At 42.0% G+C, this 15,861-nt stretch overlaps 1 protein-coding gene across 1 annotated transcript in view; it reads right to left on the bottom strand.

Moving 5' to 3' along the window:
• DIS3L2 (DIS3 like 3'-5' exoribonuclease 2) overlaps nt 1-15,861 on the bottom strand; it is a 180,499-nt gene that overhangs the window by 151,291 nt on the left and 13,347 nt on the right. The window contains exons 3-6 of the mRNA XM_059479223.1: nt 10,136-10,294; nt 9,700-9,842; nt 4,442-4,495; nt 201-302 (exon numbers count right to left, since the gene is read on the bottom strand). Of these exons, the coding sequence (XP_059335206.1) occupies nt 201-302; nt 4,442-4,495; nt 9,700-9,842; nt 10,136-10,294 (458 nt within the window). The remainder of the gene's footprint in view (nt 1-200; nt 303-4,441; nt 4,496-9,699; nt 9,843-10,135; nt 10,295-15,861) is intronic.

Consider the following 15,861-nt stretch of genomic DNA (forward strand, 5'->3'; position numbering starts at 1 on the left):
AGGTTTGAACGCCTCAGGTTATCACTTCTTCCAAACATTGTAATGGATAAAGTATTTTAATCAACAGCAGCATAAACTCAATTTAGCTAATGTGATTTGTAGGAAATTCTCTGTTGTCTGTCTCAGGCCTTACAAGTTTAGTCATGAAAATTGTAATAAACTCTTTCTGTCAAATCACAGCAAAAATATACTGAACTGACCTTCCACTGATCTCTGGGAAGCAGCTTCACCACCACGATGTCACTGTTCAGGGCTCTGTTGCGAGCAACCACTCCATCAATAAAGATATCACGGCTCCCATCCTGGTCAAAGAGGAAGAAGAGTAAGTGCCAGACCAAAACATATGAAATCATGGTTGTTATGAGGTTTAAAACACTGTCATCAAGAAAGACACACACTCTGGTAAGGCAAACATCCTGCACTGCATTGTGTACAGGAACAAAACAGATTCACCATATGCCCTTTAACATAGAGGATCTTCTAGCAAATGAGCACCTTTGTATGGATGTGCCAGTACAGTAGTTCCACACTATGTACACAAGACAGAGCCAAGCCCTCAAGATGTGCTTTCTCAGTTTCTCCACACAGTTACTCCTGGGAACAGGTAGAGAATTTTCTGCTGTCACAGCTCTTGACAAATTAATTTCCCACCTCAAACATTCAAAGCCAGCACTGAGAACAGACAAGTGTTCAGAACTGTTCACAAGGCAATCTCTGCAAAGTGCTCCATGCAGAGCTCCTGCTGCTCTCCTGGTGAGCTGGGAAAGCAGGGACATGCAGCTCCTGGATCAGCAGGGCACTCTGTGAAGGTGGTCTGGATTGCAGTTAGGGATGCAATCTCTTCTTTTTCAAATCAGTTAATACCATATATTCTGCATTTGGTACGATTTATGTTAGAAGGTATCCCAAATAATGACAACCACAGATGCCAACTGCAAGCCAGGAGATCTTTTACTGTAACAGACATGTCAGGACACCTTCTCTGAATATTCTGGATTAGCATCCTTGCACTGCACAAGAACCTCTACTAATTGCACACATCATGAGTATCCACCCCAGACATGTTTGGCATTTGGTTACTCTAGATTTAGTTTGGGAGATTTTCTTCATGGGGTGAACAAAGTTTCCTGAAGATGCCAAAACAAAGATTTTAGTTTTTAAAGGACTCTGAGTTTTGTCTTTTTTTTTTCTTTTGATAATTATTGACCGTGCTCTTGCTGCTTTCATTTCTGCTTGCCCATAATTCAGTATACAAAAAATTCCATGTGTCTGTTTACAGTGCAATGAACATGTCAAGCAATGTGAGCATTTGGTATCAATATGACCAGTTTAAACAGTTTTTCTGAGGAGAGTTAGCTTTGCATGGTTTTGAGGTACAAAAAAGGAGGTTGAGTTTCTTCAGATTAGTACTTCATTGTCTTTCAAAGAAAAAAACAGCCTCACAAGATTTAAAGTTTTAATCGCAACTTCAGCTATTTCTCAGACACTCCTGAGTTTCATATGCATGAATAAATCCAATCAGAACTACCAGCATGCTCAGTGTCCAAGAAAAACTTCTTTTATAACCTGAAAACATGAAGCCCAAATATCACATAAGTATCTTACTCTGCTTAGATACCAAAACAATAAAAGGAAGAATCCTGCCATGATGTGAAACTAAGGCTGTCCTCCAAGAGACCAAATTACTCTTAGAAAGAAAAGCAGCAGCAGCAGCAGCAGCTCAACAGCTGTGTGAAAGCTGCCTCCCATGACAAGATGCAGAAAAATTGCAAAGCCTCTTGGACCAACATAATTCAAATTGGAAACCGTTCTCTTCAAAAAGCCAGATTTTTTACACATGGTCTTATTCCTTATTTCTCCCCACCCTTTCCCTTCAGCTCTAACTCTTTACCTAAATCCATCATATACATAAAAATGAAATGTTCAAAGTCACTTTCTAAGGCAAATTCTTGGTTTGGGTTAGGGTTTTTTTTGGTCTGTACCTGTAGCTGCTCTGTGCTTCAGGACACAGGCTGGCACTCACAATAATTTGCTCTACACTTTTTCTCCTCTTTTCATGTGTCCGTGAAAATACAAGACATTTTCTTCCACTCCCTGTAAAGGTGCCTAATATATCACACCATCTGGTTAAAGCTTCATCTCCACACTCTGCAAGTCTTGCCTTTAACTGCACCCACACCCTCTCTTTACAAACAATTTGTGTATATGTATATATACATATATACAAATCTAGATATGTGTGTGTACACCTATTTTACAGCAGTTAATTTCAACATCTGCAACAAAGCTGTAATCAGAAAATTGCCATCAGTTTTGGCTTTCTTTCCAAAAAGAAACACCTTTACATCTCGAGCTCCAGGCTCTCAACTATTGGGTGAACTTACACACTTCCAAGAAAATTTGTGCACTTTTTCCTCTGCACAGCTGACACTTCAGATTACTAATGCAATTAAAATGGCACTGAATGACAACAGAACACAATCACTTGCAAAGTCTCAGCTGTCCCTGGGGCGCATCTACTCTAACAGCCACAATGGCCTCAAGACTTCCCAGCCCCCTCCAGGGAGCACGGGGCTTTTTCTCTGCAAGTATCTCCAGCGGTACTCCCTATCCTCCTCACAAGAGACCTGCAGTACTTCCATCTGCTCTGGAAGTGTCTCCCACAAGCACAGCACAACTCCAGCCACTGTCACTCATGCTCAGCAGTACCATCCTTCACACTGACACCTCAAACCACACCACCCTGCACAGGGAACACATGAGATGCGAGGCAGAGATTTCAATTCTTGGGGTGTGTTCTCTGGGTAGCTTCAAGAAAAAAGCCCTGGGCCTTCCCCTCAACAATTCATGCAACAATGAGATGAGCAGACAGAGCACATGTGCAGCAAGAAACATGCAGGGACTTCTGGTGTCAGAAGGTGAACAGCTGTTGCATTGAACTCCATGAAGGCATGGCCAAGTCATAGCTGAAGTGAAAGGAGTATAATGCCCTCATCAACAGCAGAAAATAAAGGGTGATTTTTCACAGCTGCAGCTCTTGCAGCATCTGGCAATGATGGGAAGTGCTGCAGAACACCAAGGCTGCAACCCCCCCATTATGGTAAATCATGTTATACAAAGGATAAGCTTCCCAAAGCATCTTTCTTAAAGGACTGTGCCTACATAAACCAGAGTCATCTTCACCCAGGTGTTGATGCTACTGGTTCTGGTATTCATCTCCACAAAGAACAGAATAGTAGAAAGATAGTAGAGAAAACCACCTCTGCTAGCCCTCCTTAATGTATGCATTCCTGCACACAGAACAGGCACAAGGCAACAGCTGGACACCAGAGGGGCGATCAGGGGTAAAACCTCACATCCAAATAACTCATGAGAGTAGCTGAGCTTCTCTTTTAACCTTGCATTTTGTAAATGCAGAGAATATATTTAACAGCTTACACTTACCACACCTACAAGGACACCTGGCAGAGGAAGGATCAAAGTTCCTTTCACTTACACATTTCCTTCCTGATGTACCAGAGAGCTGCTCTGTACTTCTTCCTCTAGTTAATGCTAGTGTACTCTCTGCAGCCCCAAACTTTCCCCATCCCTGTAATGCCAACCTTCTCTAACAAAGCTCCAAAACATCGCCCCGAATCAACAACATAAACTAAACAACACCATGAATTTCAAGGCTTTCCCAAGCCCCAAAACAATAGCACTGTCAGTAGTAGGGAGAACAACATAATCAGTGTTTGTCTCACTGTCTCAGGGCAGGCTCTGCCTTCTCATCCCCACACCAGCAAAACATTTCAATATAAAACTCTCTCATTAACAGCAACACTTTGAGCAAGTCAGTTCCAGATAAAAAGCATTGGCTGTGCCAGCTGTGAGGTCACCTTCCCAACTGGAAGGCCCTGAAATTGCAAGAGTCCTTCTTTTCTGTCAAAACAAGGAAAGAAGAGAGAAGAGGTGCAAGGCAGTCCCATGTGGCAGAAGCACATCCCAAGCCAAGCAAGATCCAGCCCGTGCCAAAGCGGGCACATGAAAAGGAATCACGCATATTATTTCTGGAATGACTTTTCAAATTAGCTCATGCAGCAGATCAAAAATGGAGGGCATATTTGTTTAGGGAAGATTAACTTAAATCAGTGGAAAATCTATAAAACCTCTGCAGCCATAAACCAAGGGTTTCTGATTACACTATCTGGTGGTCCTCAAACCTGACTTCAGCTGGCCTCTGTGGGACCCTGCAGTATCCCCAACTTCAGCACAAGCAAAGCATTTCTTTGAGGTATGAGAAAGTGGGATTTGGTTGGGAATATTTGGTATAAAAGAAAATCCAGAATGTGTTCATTTATTCTAACTCATTCACCTCTGAGTAACCTTCTGTGCACAGCATAACTCCTATCTTAATGCACCTTTACTTATGAACTTTAAAGCATTATAAAATTACACTTACTGGAGATGGAATGAAGGCTTCATGGTACTTCTTGGGATTTATTCTCAAGGGTCCCTTAAAAAAAAAAAGGAAAGAAGGAGAAAGATTATGCCAGAATCTTATTAATTTTATTTAACACCAGTTAAATTAGAGAGCTGTGGGTAATAGATCTGCAGTGAAACATGAGAGATACATCTAAATTTCCATTATACATTTCAAGTCTTGACAACTTAGCATCCAAGCAATTTCAAGCCAAAAGGCAGTTTCATGATAGGCTTAAGCTGATCTATTGCAGTCTGTCATCAAAGAGATGTTGAATCATTAGTTGTTGCTGCTACTGGGTGAACTGAGGATCCAAGCTCTCCTGTTCCTTTCACACATTTTCTGCTGAGCATCCACCAGCTTCGTTAACAACTGGATAACAGAAACAATTTAGCTTGCTCTGTTTTGGAAAAGGAGAATGTTGGGTTTGCTTATTTTGGAGGATGCAAGGAAAGAGGAAAAGAAAAGCTGAGCTTGCATGGCAGCAGGTATCATTCTTATGGGGCTCTGGCTGCTTAGGCTGTTCCTGCAAACAGACAGCAGCAGTAGCTGTGATAATAAAGTACATTTCCAAAAAAGAATTTAAAGGATTTTCCAAAAATAAACATTTAAAGTCTACAGGATTAAATTCTGTTTAAACATACTTAAAGGCAAACTATCTTAAATACATTTGAAAATTCCATGGTCTATCTATTTCTGCATTTTTATCTGCCAACTTAAAGGCCAAGTCACCTGCAACAAATTCGTATCAACCTTCCAAAGTAAACCAACCAGTTTTGCTGCTTGCACTCATGTCCATCCAAGAGAAAGGCAGAGCCAACCAAAGCCTTATAGGCTACACATGTGCATCCCAAAAGTATCCTGGAAATTGGGATTCAGGTGACTGCAGCTCAAACTGACAGCATTTGAATCTTATGGGAATACAACTTAGCTATCTGCCTTCCAACAGGCTTCTGCTCCGGGAAGTAACTTTAGAAATTTCTCCACTTGTGTATTTGAAGTAATTTTAGCCAATTTATTATATGAACAGATTCCATCTGTTTGCACTTCTGTGTTAAGCAATCATAGGAGCATCTCACAGGAATTGCTTCATTAAAGCTTTACTGCAGCAAATAATTTTTTATGTATTCTGAGAAACACTCAGACAATAAGGAAATCGAGCTGATTACATGTGAAAGTTTTGCTGCCTTGAAGAACTCACAGATTTACAAAGATTTTCCATTGCACTTATTTGCTAAAGTTTACCAGCAAATACAGAATACCAGATTACCAGCAGCATGTATTCCATACTCTTTAGATACTATTTGAGTACTTTGCTGCACTAATTTTATGTCTCACATAACTTGTACTAACAAGGACACTTGCCCGCATAGCAGGCATAACCCAGGACAACAGCATGGAAAAAAAGATGACCCACTGAGAGAAACCCTGGGGTATTTTATCCTTAAGCAAAGTGAGAGCTGACTTGCTGTCATCAGTTTCTATTAGCATTGGTACCCACTGATGCAAAACTCTCAAAGGTTGTCCCTCATTTATTTCCCAGAATCAGTCATCAGAAGCTGCTACAGAGAAAGGAAAAACTGGAGAGGGATTGCTGCTCTGTTTGACAATAAGTCAATTCCTATATGTGGCTCTACCTACCAGCACTAAGCAGATATGGGGATATCCTGTTGTCCTCTGCACAGTCCCCTTCAATAGTGTGGGACAGCTGTCAATCAGTCAGGTGTAAATGCCAATCATGCACATGAAAAATCAGGGTTTGTGTCCATGGCCCAGAAGGCACCAGAGCAGCAATGTGACCATGGATGCCCAGCTCCAGCAAACACACAGAGGAGCACAGTGTTACCACATTTACTGTGCAGCCTGTTTATCTGCATTTTATATGCACTACCTAATTATGATCAGCATTAGAATTCTTACGTCAAGTAATATTAAAAAACTTCAGCTCTTCCTTTAAGCAAGAAACTCACAAAATTTATCTTAGAAAGCAGATGGGCCCTATTATCTGTGCCCATGAAAATCCTATTTACAATGTTGTACATTTCACGCTGTGATATCATATCTGGAACCAGTCACTCTCCCCATCTGCAATGAACAACTGTTCTCATATGTGTATTAGGGGGTGAGGATCTGGCTGCAGAGTCTCATGATGTCACACTAATGTTGTATTATTTTACAATAGCTTGCAAATAATGGCTGCTATATTTATCAGTGTTTTTCTGTCATTAGGGCTTTTGTTATGAAAGGGAAGAACAAGGTCTGCAGGAAGGTTTCTAAAACATTTTCTGATGATTCAAGGCAGCTTCACAAGCTCTTGCCAATAAAGTTTCTAACCTTACTGAACTTTCCCAGTGAAACATAAAAGGGTCACGATTTCTCAAGCTGCTTTGCTAAATGCAGGGCGGGCAGTACTCAGACTAAACTTGAAGCATCCTAAACCAAGCAGTTTATAACAACTATTGTAACACATGTGCCTGGGTTCATTTGTATGTACAAAACACCAAAAAGAGGTCAGGGTTCACAACTATCTGATTGCCATCAAGGCTTCCTTAAAAAAAAAAACAATTCATGAAAACCCGGGAAACCCCAGCTTTCACATCCACAAAAGAACAGCTTTCCAAGGAAAAACACCCTTTTCACAGCAAAGCAGGCTCTGCATCTCTGTTTGCTCCACCTGACCCCAGCAGCCCTGCAGGGAGGGTGTGGGAGACGCTGGAGGCGTGGAGCAGACATGAGTTCCTGGCTGATGCTTCAGAGGATGATTGGAGTCCTTTGGGTCCATGCTCCTCCATACACAGCCTGATTTCATCCGTTGTGTATAACCACCAGCGTGTGCTCACGGCAGGACACAGGAGTTGTTCAATCTTGTTTGCCTTCAGGCTGCCCGGTGTGATTCCAACCAACCTGACACCCCTGGGGTTTGCTCCCTGCAGTGTGAAGGGCAGGGAAGGGGGGAATTCTGTGCACTCATAAACACCTGAGCTCAGATCCCTTTTTTTGCAGAACGACACTTCCGGACACGTCACACGACAAAATGAATCCAGGAACCTGCAGGTCACACTTCTGCTACTCATCAAACATGACTTATGTCAGCTACAGCACCAGAAGCCATTAAGATCACTATTACTGACACACGTCAGCACCCATAAAGATAACCTTTCACTTTTCCTGATCTAGGGCTGCCTAATCATGGCACTTGTGTCATCTGAGCAATCTTCAGGTCTGTCAGGAGTTTCTGTGGGTTGGACTTTCAGGAACACTTCATTGCACAGCTGCCTTGCCAAGGTCCAAGAATCTCAGTGTTATGGTAGGCTCTTTTCTCCCTGACAGAGCACTCAAATTCTCATCCAAATATTTCCAGGATGCTCCAGGAGACAGCCCACGTTCAGAGAGTCATGCTGCCTGGGAGTACTCCAGTTTCCTCAGGACCATCAGATTCAGACCAATAGGTTTGTCTTCCCATTCCATGGGCTCCTGTGGAGCCTTTTTGCAGATCACCATGCTAGAACATAATGCCCTCCTTTTGGGGATTAACACAACAGACACATGTTCATTCTGTCTCGTGCCATTGTAGCAAAAACAACCGAATATTCCTCCATTCACTAAATGGAGGATTTGCTCTCAGGATCTGACCTATCCTGGTTGAGACTGCAGTGATGAATGGTCTTGATGAAATCATAAGGATGAATGAACTGAAGATGAGAAATACTGAGCTGGAAGGCCCATGATCTAACACTCAGCTCTGAATTATTAAATCTAGCTTCTACAGTCTCCATTGTTTCCCTGAGATGTGGAACTGGATGAAAGAAAAATAGACAGAGCCTAAGAAAGCACATATGACTCTTCCAGTTACGCAGCACATGACCTGGAGTAGACACACACATTTACAAGAATTAGGGATTCTTTTGCCAGGGATCATGCAATCACAGGTCCGTGGGGACTCAGCATTTCAGTGGGATTCTCAGGTAGTAATCACAGCCTGATGTGCCTCATCTGCAGCTGCACTTGACCTCATAGACAGTCTACACACACTGCACTTAACACTATCAGGCTGTGTTACCAAAAATGGTGCCAAAAACACTGCTGAAGGTAAGGCAGAAGCTTTAGTTGATGCCATATGCCAGTGCAGCCATGAGAGAAGTCACAGCCTAAGGCTCCCACTTCCCCCCTCACCATTTGCTTCCCATTGCAGACATCTGTGATGGTCTTTAAAAATGCACTGGCCTAAGGTCCAAGTAGCCCAGTGGACCACGCTGATCATCAGCAGGGATATGAGTTCCTCAAAGCTAAGAGTGCATGAGATTGGTCTTCAGGATGCAATCAGGCAGTCTTTTATGTAAAATCCTCATCACACCTACAGAGATTATGCCATTATAATGATATACAAGAATTATTATAAAATTATAACAAAAAATCAGACAAAAATTGAGGTGATGTCATTTGAGACTCTAATCTATTGATGAAAGTTAAGTATCACAACCTCACCAGTACTACTAATTAAATGGCAATGGACCTGTGTGTGTTTGGGTAAACAAAGCCTCAGTGTGGATGTCATGCCTTCATTGACTTCCACCTGCCCCTTTTCTCCAGCCAGACTGATCTCACTGGGATGCCAGGTGTGTCCTGAAGAACATTACACCATGTTGAGGACTACTACGAACATGGTGCATGGAAGTTTTCTTCTTCTCCATCTCAGCCCTGCCAACCTCCATGTAAATCTTCTCTATCCAGCAGATAGGACAGCAGGTCCATACCCACATTCTTTAGAAAAGAATTGCTGCCTACTGATGGCTGCAGTTTTGCTGCTTCAAAACCAAGCACAAACATTTTTGTGAGAAATTTCAGAGAGGTATCTTGCTAAGGGCATTTGTTTTTGCTTATACTGACACAGACAGAGGCTGCCAGCAACTGCTGTTGTTTTGAGCATCATTTGTAAAAAGAAGTGTCTCCCCAGTAATCACCATCGTGGCCAGGAGACTATTCCATAAGAAATCTGCAATTTATCACTAGAGTGGATCAGGAATTATACAGAACATTCAATCAAACAAAGAACTACTTCAGAGGAATGTAGGAGATTCCATCCCACTTGTAGAACACCCAGAGAAAGGGAAAATATCTTCCTCTGGCATCTACAAGTGCTACATCAATTCCCTGTCATCAACTGCTGCTGATTTCCAACAACTGCCTGTGGTTTCCACACTTATCACAAGAGCATGGACAGTGTACATTTCAGGCACCTGAATTAGCTCTCCCCTTTTCAGTCCTGCTGAAACATCTTCCTTTGATGCGTAGGCTTCAAATATACTCTTCTTCCTCCCTCGAGTGGGTTTATTTAGATTCTTTCTGTCACCTGATGTTGGGACAGTGGCAAAGGATCCTCCTGCAAACAAAAATTCGTAAGTGTTACCTTGCCCACCAAACTTGTCTGTGTATCTTAACAGAATCTGTACAGAAGTTTTATGTTCAAAGTTGAACTTCTGAGAACAGTTTGCCTAGAAATACTGGCACCCGACTTGAGAACACTGAAAAGCCTGGAATAATCATATTTTACAAATAATCAACAATCTTTTACAGCTCATTTTAAAGTCAATAGCATTCATCCCAGCCCATCTTTTAAAGCACAGGCTTCAAGGCAGCTTATTCCTGAAGCGTGTACACACACTGCTTTAATACCTCTGGGAGTTCCCAGTTGTCTGGGATTTATTCTGCTGTCTGAATTGTTCATTGTTTCTGTCTGCGATTCAGAGAGTTGCCTCTTCCTATCGAAGTTCTGGGGAGTTCTTGCGGATTCAGAGTTGTTTCTGGTCCTTGCAAACCCTCTTTTTTCTGCACCTGAAATCAAATACAGGTTTGAAATGACAAGGAAGGGAAGAGGAACCCCAGTGCCAGCTTGTGGTCCTGGTGAAGCTCACGGTCTCTAGTTCTTCAGAACAAGTTACAACCATGAGTCACAGCCTTTATCCAAGAGAAACAATGTCTTCATTAGTTCATTTGTAATCTGTTGGCTCTTTGGGCCTCATAACACAGCACTAACTTATTTTAGCATAAATAAAACGCTGGAAATTACGATGCTGAAGTTGGATACAACCCTTCCAAAATCCTGGGAAATTCATTAGAGCATATAAAATGTGAAATTGTTAAACTGTTTCCAAAGTCTCCACCCCATTAAGCCCCCAAGTAGTGAGAAAATATAACCTCCCTACAACTTAATTAAGCAGGTCAGGAATCAAGGAGGCAGAAAAAAAATTAACAACTCACAGTGGAGTAATTAACATTGGAGCTACCAGAGGCAGCACGGTACACAAGGACACCAGAAAGAAGTGCCAAAGCTCCAAATGTCCAGCCTGCTCAGAATAGTCCACAATCATATGAAAATATTCTGCAGAGACTCACCCCTTACTTCCCTGCCATCACCTCAGCCCCTTCCCTACAGCCAGGAGAGCAAGCAGCAGCTTCCAAAGCGTATGCCAACGCTGTTCCACGGATCAGCACATTGGAATGCAACCCAGCGCCGCGCAGCTGCCCTCTTGGCCCTCCACCTGGATACTGAACATGTCATCACAGCTTTGCCTTCCAGCCCCTCCTGGCTACGCTCCCTGGGTCCAAGCTTGTACCTGCAAGTCAGAAAACGTGCAACGCCAACTTATTTGCTACGGTGCTATCCAAGTTACAAGGCAAATTTTTTACCTATGGTATCCTTCTCAAATGAAACAGCAGATTGCTTCACAGCAGCAAGGAAAAAATGTTTTAAAGGCTGTACTTAAGCAGAGAGCTTTAAAAAAATATGGTGCAACAAGAGAAAACTGCTACTTTGCCCAATCACAGAGAAAAAGTAATTTTCATATATATAAAAAGAGGCAAATCAGCAGGAGGGAGGGATCCTCCTGTTTCAGGAGGGAAGACATCAAGACAGGCAGAGGGACAACTTAAGGTGCCATCTTAGACTAGTCTAGGAAGAGATTACATACCACAGCAGTGTCTGCAAAGGGGAAGCTGAAACAAAGGGGAGGCTTCTGTTTTCAGTCACAATAACACAACATAGTTGGGCCTTTTTCTACACAATCAAGCTTTTCACACTCTGAGGGTGCTTCCAGGGCAAAGTCTGTTTGAGGGGGCTGCAGCTGTAACATGGCAAATTTAGCACAGCAGCAAATTCAGTTTTCAGAGGAGGCAACTGAGGCAACGCAACCTGTATGGCTCACATAATGAGATGGAACTAAAATTAACTGATTTGCAACTGCCTAATGAACTGATTTACAAATGTCCTAAGGGTCAAGTTAAGTTTAAAACAGACACCAAAAGTAAAAGTACAGACTAGAGAATTGGCAACACAATTTGCTCCTGGATATGTTTTCAGAGACATTCTGGTGAAGGAATCTGACTTCAAGTGCAACAGGCAGGGTTTTAGGCTGCTCACAGAGAGGTCATGCAATCTGCTTCGTTGGAGGTTCTTAAAAATAGGTGAGACAGACGTCTGCCAGAGTTGGTCTAAGAAGAGTAGTTTTTTCCTTGAGGTAGGGAAATGGATTACACGAGCTCGTAAGGTCCCCTAAAGCCCTCGTTTCTATGACAGCAAGTCACAGAAAATACTACTATGAATTAAAGAGCCCAGGATAAAAAGGAGGCTAAATCTTAACATATAATTAAGAAGGAGCTGAAAAAAAAATAAGAGAGCATAAAACTAAAATGCAGTGGGGGAAAGCAAAAAATATCTCATGAAAGCAAAAAATATCTCATTAATTGGGCAGCAAGCTAAGAGCCAGAATTAGGCACTGCAGAGGAAAGTTGTCCAGCACTTGGCTTGTTCAATGGTTCCAAAAATCTGGGGCCCCTACAGTCAAAAATAATGTACAGCAACAGCAAAGGGTGGAGAAGCATCTCTGTGTGATAAAAGGTAGACATGCAGAAAGGCATCTGCACATTTTCAGCACTTTAACCTTGGGCTTGCTCCGTGGTGGGATTTTTCATTTGCTCAAACTCAAAAACAAAACTCAAAGACAAAATTCACTCAAAACTACAGACTCTGCTTCAACATGGCTGGCCTGCATGGCAGTTTACACACAGCCACTTTGGATAGTATTTGACCCCCTTGGCCATGACATTTATGGCTAAACAAAGCCACCCCTGTTACAAAGCCACAGGCAACTGTCACAATTAGCATTCAACTGGAACACATCAAATTCTGCATGACTGTAATCTCTTGTATTTCTTCTTTTAAAAGAAAGAGACCTAACTACAGGTCACCATCTGTTTCAACTAGAGTCGGTATTTTTTTCTGCCATGCACCTGTCCCCTAAAACTGGAAGTTAAAAATACCTCTCAAGATGGGCTTTCCTGCTGCCCCCACTGCCCAGCATTAATATTCTGATGCATAAACAGACATCATCCCATAAAGCAAAAAGTAACTTGACTACTCTACAGCATAGGATATATTGAGACTATTCTTTCTGAAAAATCTATCACAACTATGGTTAAACCCTATTCCAGCACCACATGTGTCAGTTGTACTTTTTCCTTGGTGTCACAGTTGAGTGATTTGTAAGATAGAACAAAATCTCTCATGGTAGGACGTCACACAAAGTACTAACATATTCTAAGCATTAAAATAACCAAATACTAAATAAATTATTAAGCAATTAATACAAGAAAAAAATTAAAATTATTTCAGTGGATGGAAGACTAAAGAGCAGAGCTGAGGTTGGCTGATCCATCCTAACAGGAGACTGGAAGCAACCACAGAGCACCAAACATCTGCTGTGCAGAACCACTCAGGCCTGAACACAGAGCAAGTCTAGTGCACAAGATGTAAATATTCACAACATGCAGCAAATGCCACATGTTTGGGTGTTTATCTGGCTGCAGAGATGCTCCCTGTGGATGCAGCCAACACTTGCCTGGGATTTCTAGATATTCTGCCATTTTCTTGGGATATGACAAAGGACTAATAATTTGAGGAAAAGTGGTTGACTGTTCCATACTTAAAGTCCTCTGGAGGAAGATTTGGGTTGAAAAAATCCCAACACCTGCACCAGGCATGGAGGCTCCCTACAAGGGCAACAGAGGGACACCTAAATGGGACCAGCAGTGCCGCCCAGGGAGCAGGGAAACCCTTCAAACCAGCCAAAGGGAAGCACCTGTGGGAAGCAGAAACACACAATTCCCACCTCCACAGCAGTGAGTGCATTCATGGGCTTTCAGGACTGTTCACAATCAGTCATTCACATTTATTCTCATCAGGAAAAGAAGATGAAAGGATGCAGGGGCTGGTTGAGCTCTGCTGGAAGGACAGCACTGGAGCTTCATCTGAAATCCAAACCACCTCACTTCATCACAACAATGACATCACACAATGGCACATTTTGGTCTTTAAACCTAAGTACCTATTAATCTTTTCTTATTTGGGGTGAAAAAATGCATGCAAGCAGCTTCCCAGAATAATTGATCTGGCTTACAGTAAGAGAGGAGGCGAGATGTTTTAAATCAGCTTATTTGGACATAATTTATACAAAATCACTCTAGAGTTTAGCTTTTGAAAAGTACAGCATTAAATTATATTTACATCTATTAGTCAGTTGATCAACTAGATGGTCAACTAAATCAACTAAAATGCTCAACTAAACATGAAGTTAGCAAGGCCAGAAAGTCTTTAATTTTATATTAAAATTTGCATATTGCTTTACATAAGAAAGAATCAAGACCCTCAATTTTATTTCCCAAAAATAAAACATTCTAACTGCCCTCTCACACCTGACAATCTCTTTGATTACTGCCAGCAGAGCAGGAAAGTATTGCTGAATCTTCATCAGCACATCCGTGACAACTCCCGTCCAGAACCCAGCAAGAACCAGTTTTACTTGAGAGATCCAAGTGAATTTCAAGATAAGGAGATCTTGGTTTAGTTTCTCCCATTCCTACCAAAGGGCATCTACACTTTCACCAGACATTTTCACCTCCAAACTTCCAGCTTTCCATCTATATCATTCATGTAGACACCTACAATAGTTAAGCAGCTCCCTGGGGAGGGCAGGACTGTGAAAGCATCACAGTGGTGCTGGGAACACCTCTGCAGTGTCTGAACCCCCCAGACACTATCTCAACATGTAATGGTTCCTTTTACATTAAAAAAAAAAGGAATTTATGTTGAAAGCATTGGACAGAACAATTTTGTTACAAACTTTTCCAATACAAAATACTTGCATCTGCTATTTACTTTTATCAGTCCATGACTGGACACCAACATGTACACTAACTCTGCTATTGCTAAAAGGATTTTCCATTGCTTCCCAGCTTTAGATCATGGTCTAGATATGGCAAGGAATCTTTGGAAAACCCTGTTTTCCAGTTAGCATAAGAATGAGAAGAAACAGAAGCATACCCCCAAACTGGTAACATGCAATAGAACAATTTGTTATCAGTTAATGAGACACTCTTAACACAAAGTTCCTAAATATTTGTCCATATTTCTGCAATGTTCCATTTCATTGCTGACTCATTTCAATGACTTAAACCAATTTCCTTCAAAACTTCCAAGTAATTCTTCAAGACATCCCAGATGAGCACTTAGTAAGACAAGATAAGGATACACCCATGATCTTGAAGATATGGCAGCTACCAAAAGAAGGATCACCAAACACTGCCCTAGCCCCAAAAGCAGAAATTAACCAACCAAAGACAACAAGAACTACCCTGATACCAGCCTGTGGTTAGTCCCACACTCCCATTTAAGTCAGACTAGGTTAAACACAGCAAGAAAGTTAAAGAAAGCATGTTCCTGCTCATCTTTACTAGAGATTTAATGAATTAAGTGTCCAGCCACAAGGCAGCCCAAGGCATCACCTCACAGATCCGTCAATTCAAGTTGGCCCTTGACTCCTGGCACAGCTGACAAAGCAAATTTTAGAAACCATCAAATTTGGTCTTTTAGCAAAGGAATACTCTCCAAGAGCTGCCAGGAAGTTCTATCTGCAACTTTATGAGGCACTATGGATGCTGATGTGTAACAGGGTGTATTTATAGTCTCAATACCAAAGTTCAGCCAACACAAACTCTGCCTTGTTTTGGAAAGACATCTGGGACATTAAAAAATCCACAAACCTACATGGCCCCTGAACAACTCATCTCAGGTACTTTTGTGAATCTGTCTCTGCACAGCTTTGATGAGCTGGGGGGATGCAGATCCTGGCTGGGAGCTCTGGACAGGCACAGACCTACTGCTGGCACTGCTGCACCAGGCAACTGCCCCTCTCATTCTCCAAAGGCAAATCAACTCTGCCAGCAGAAGATGCTGTGCCAGTACAAACTGCATTGACATCAGGGTGGTTTTGCTAGGATCCCTGTGTCTGTCCCTTTCATATACTTAAGCAGGCAATTTCAAAGCTATTTGGTATTTTCTGCAGCTC

Source organism: Ammospiza nelsoni, chromosome 10 (assembly GCF_027579445.1).
Source record: "Ammospiza nelsoni isolate bAmmNel1 chromosome 10, bAmmNel1.pri, whole genome shotgun sequence".
NCBI lineage: Eukaryota > Metazoa > Chordata > Aves > Passeriformes > Passerellidae > Ammospiza > Ammospiza nelsoni.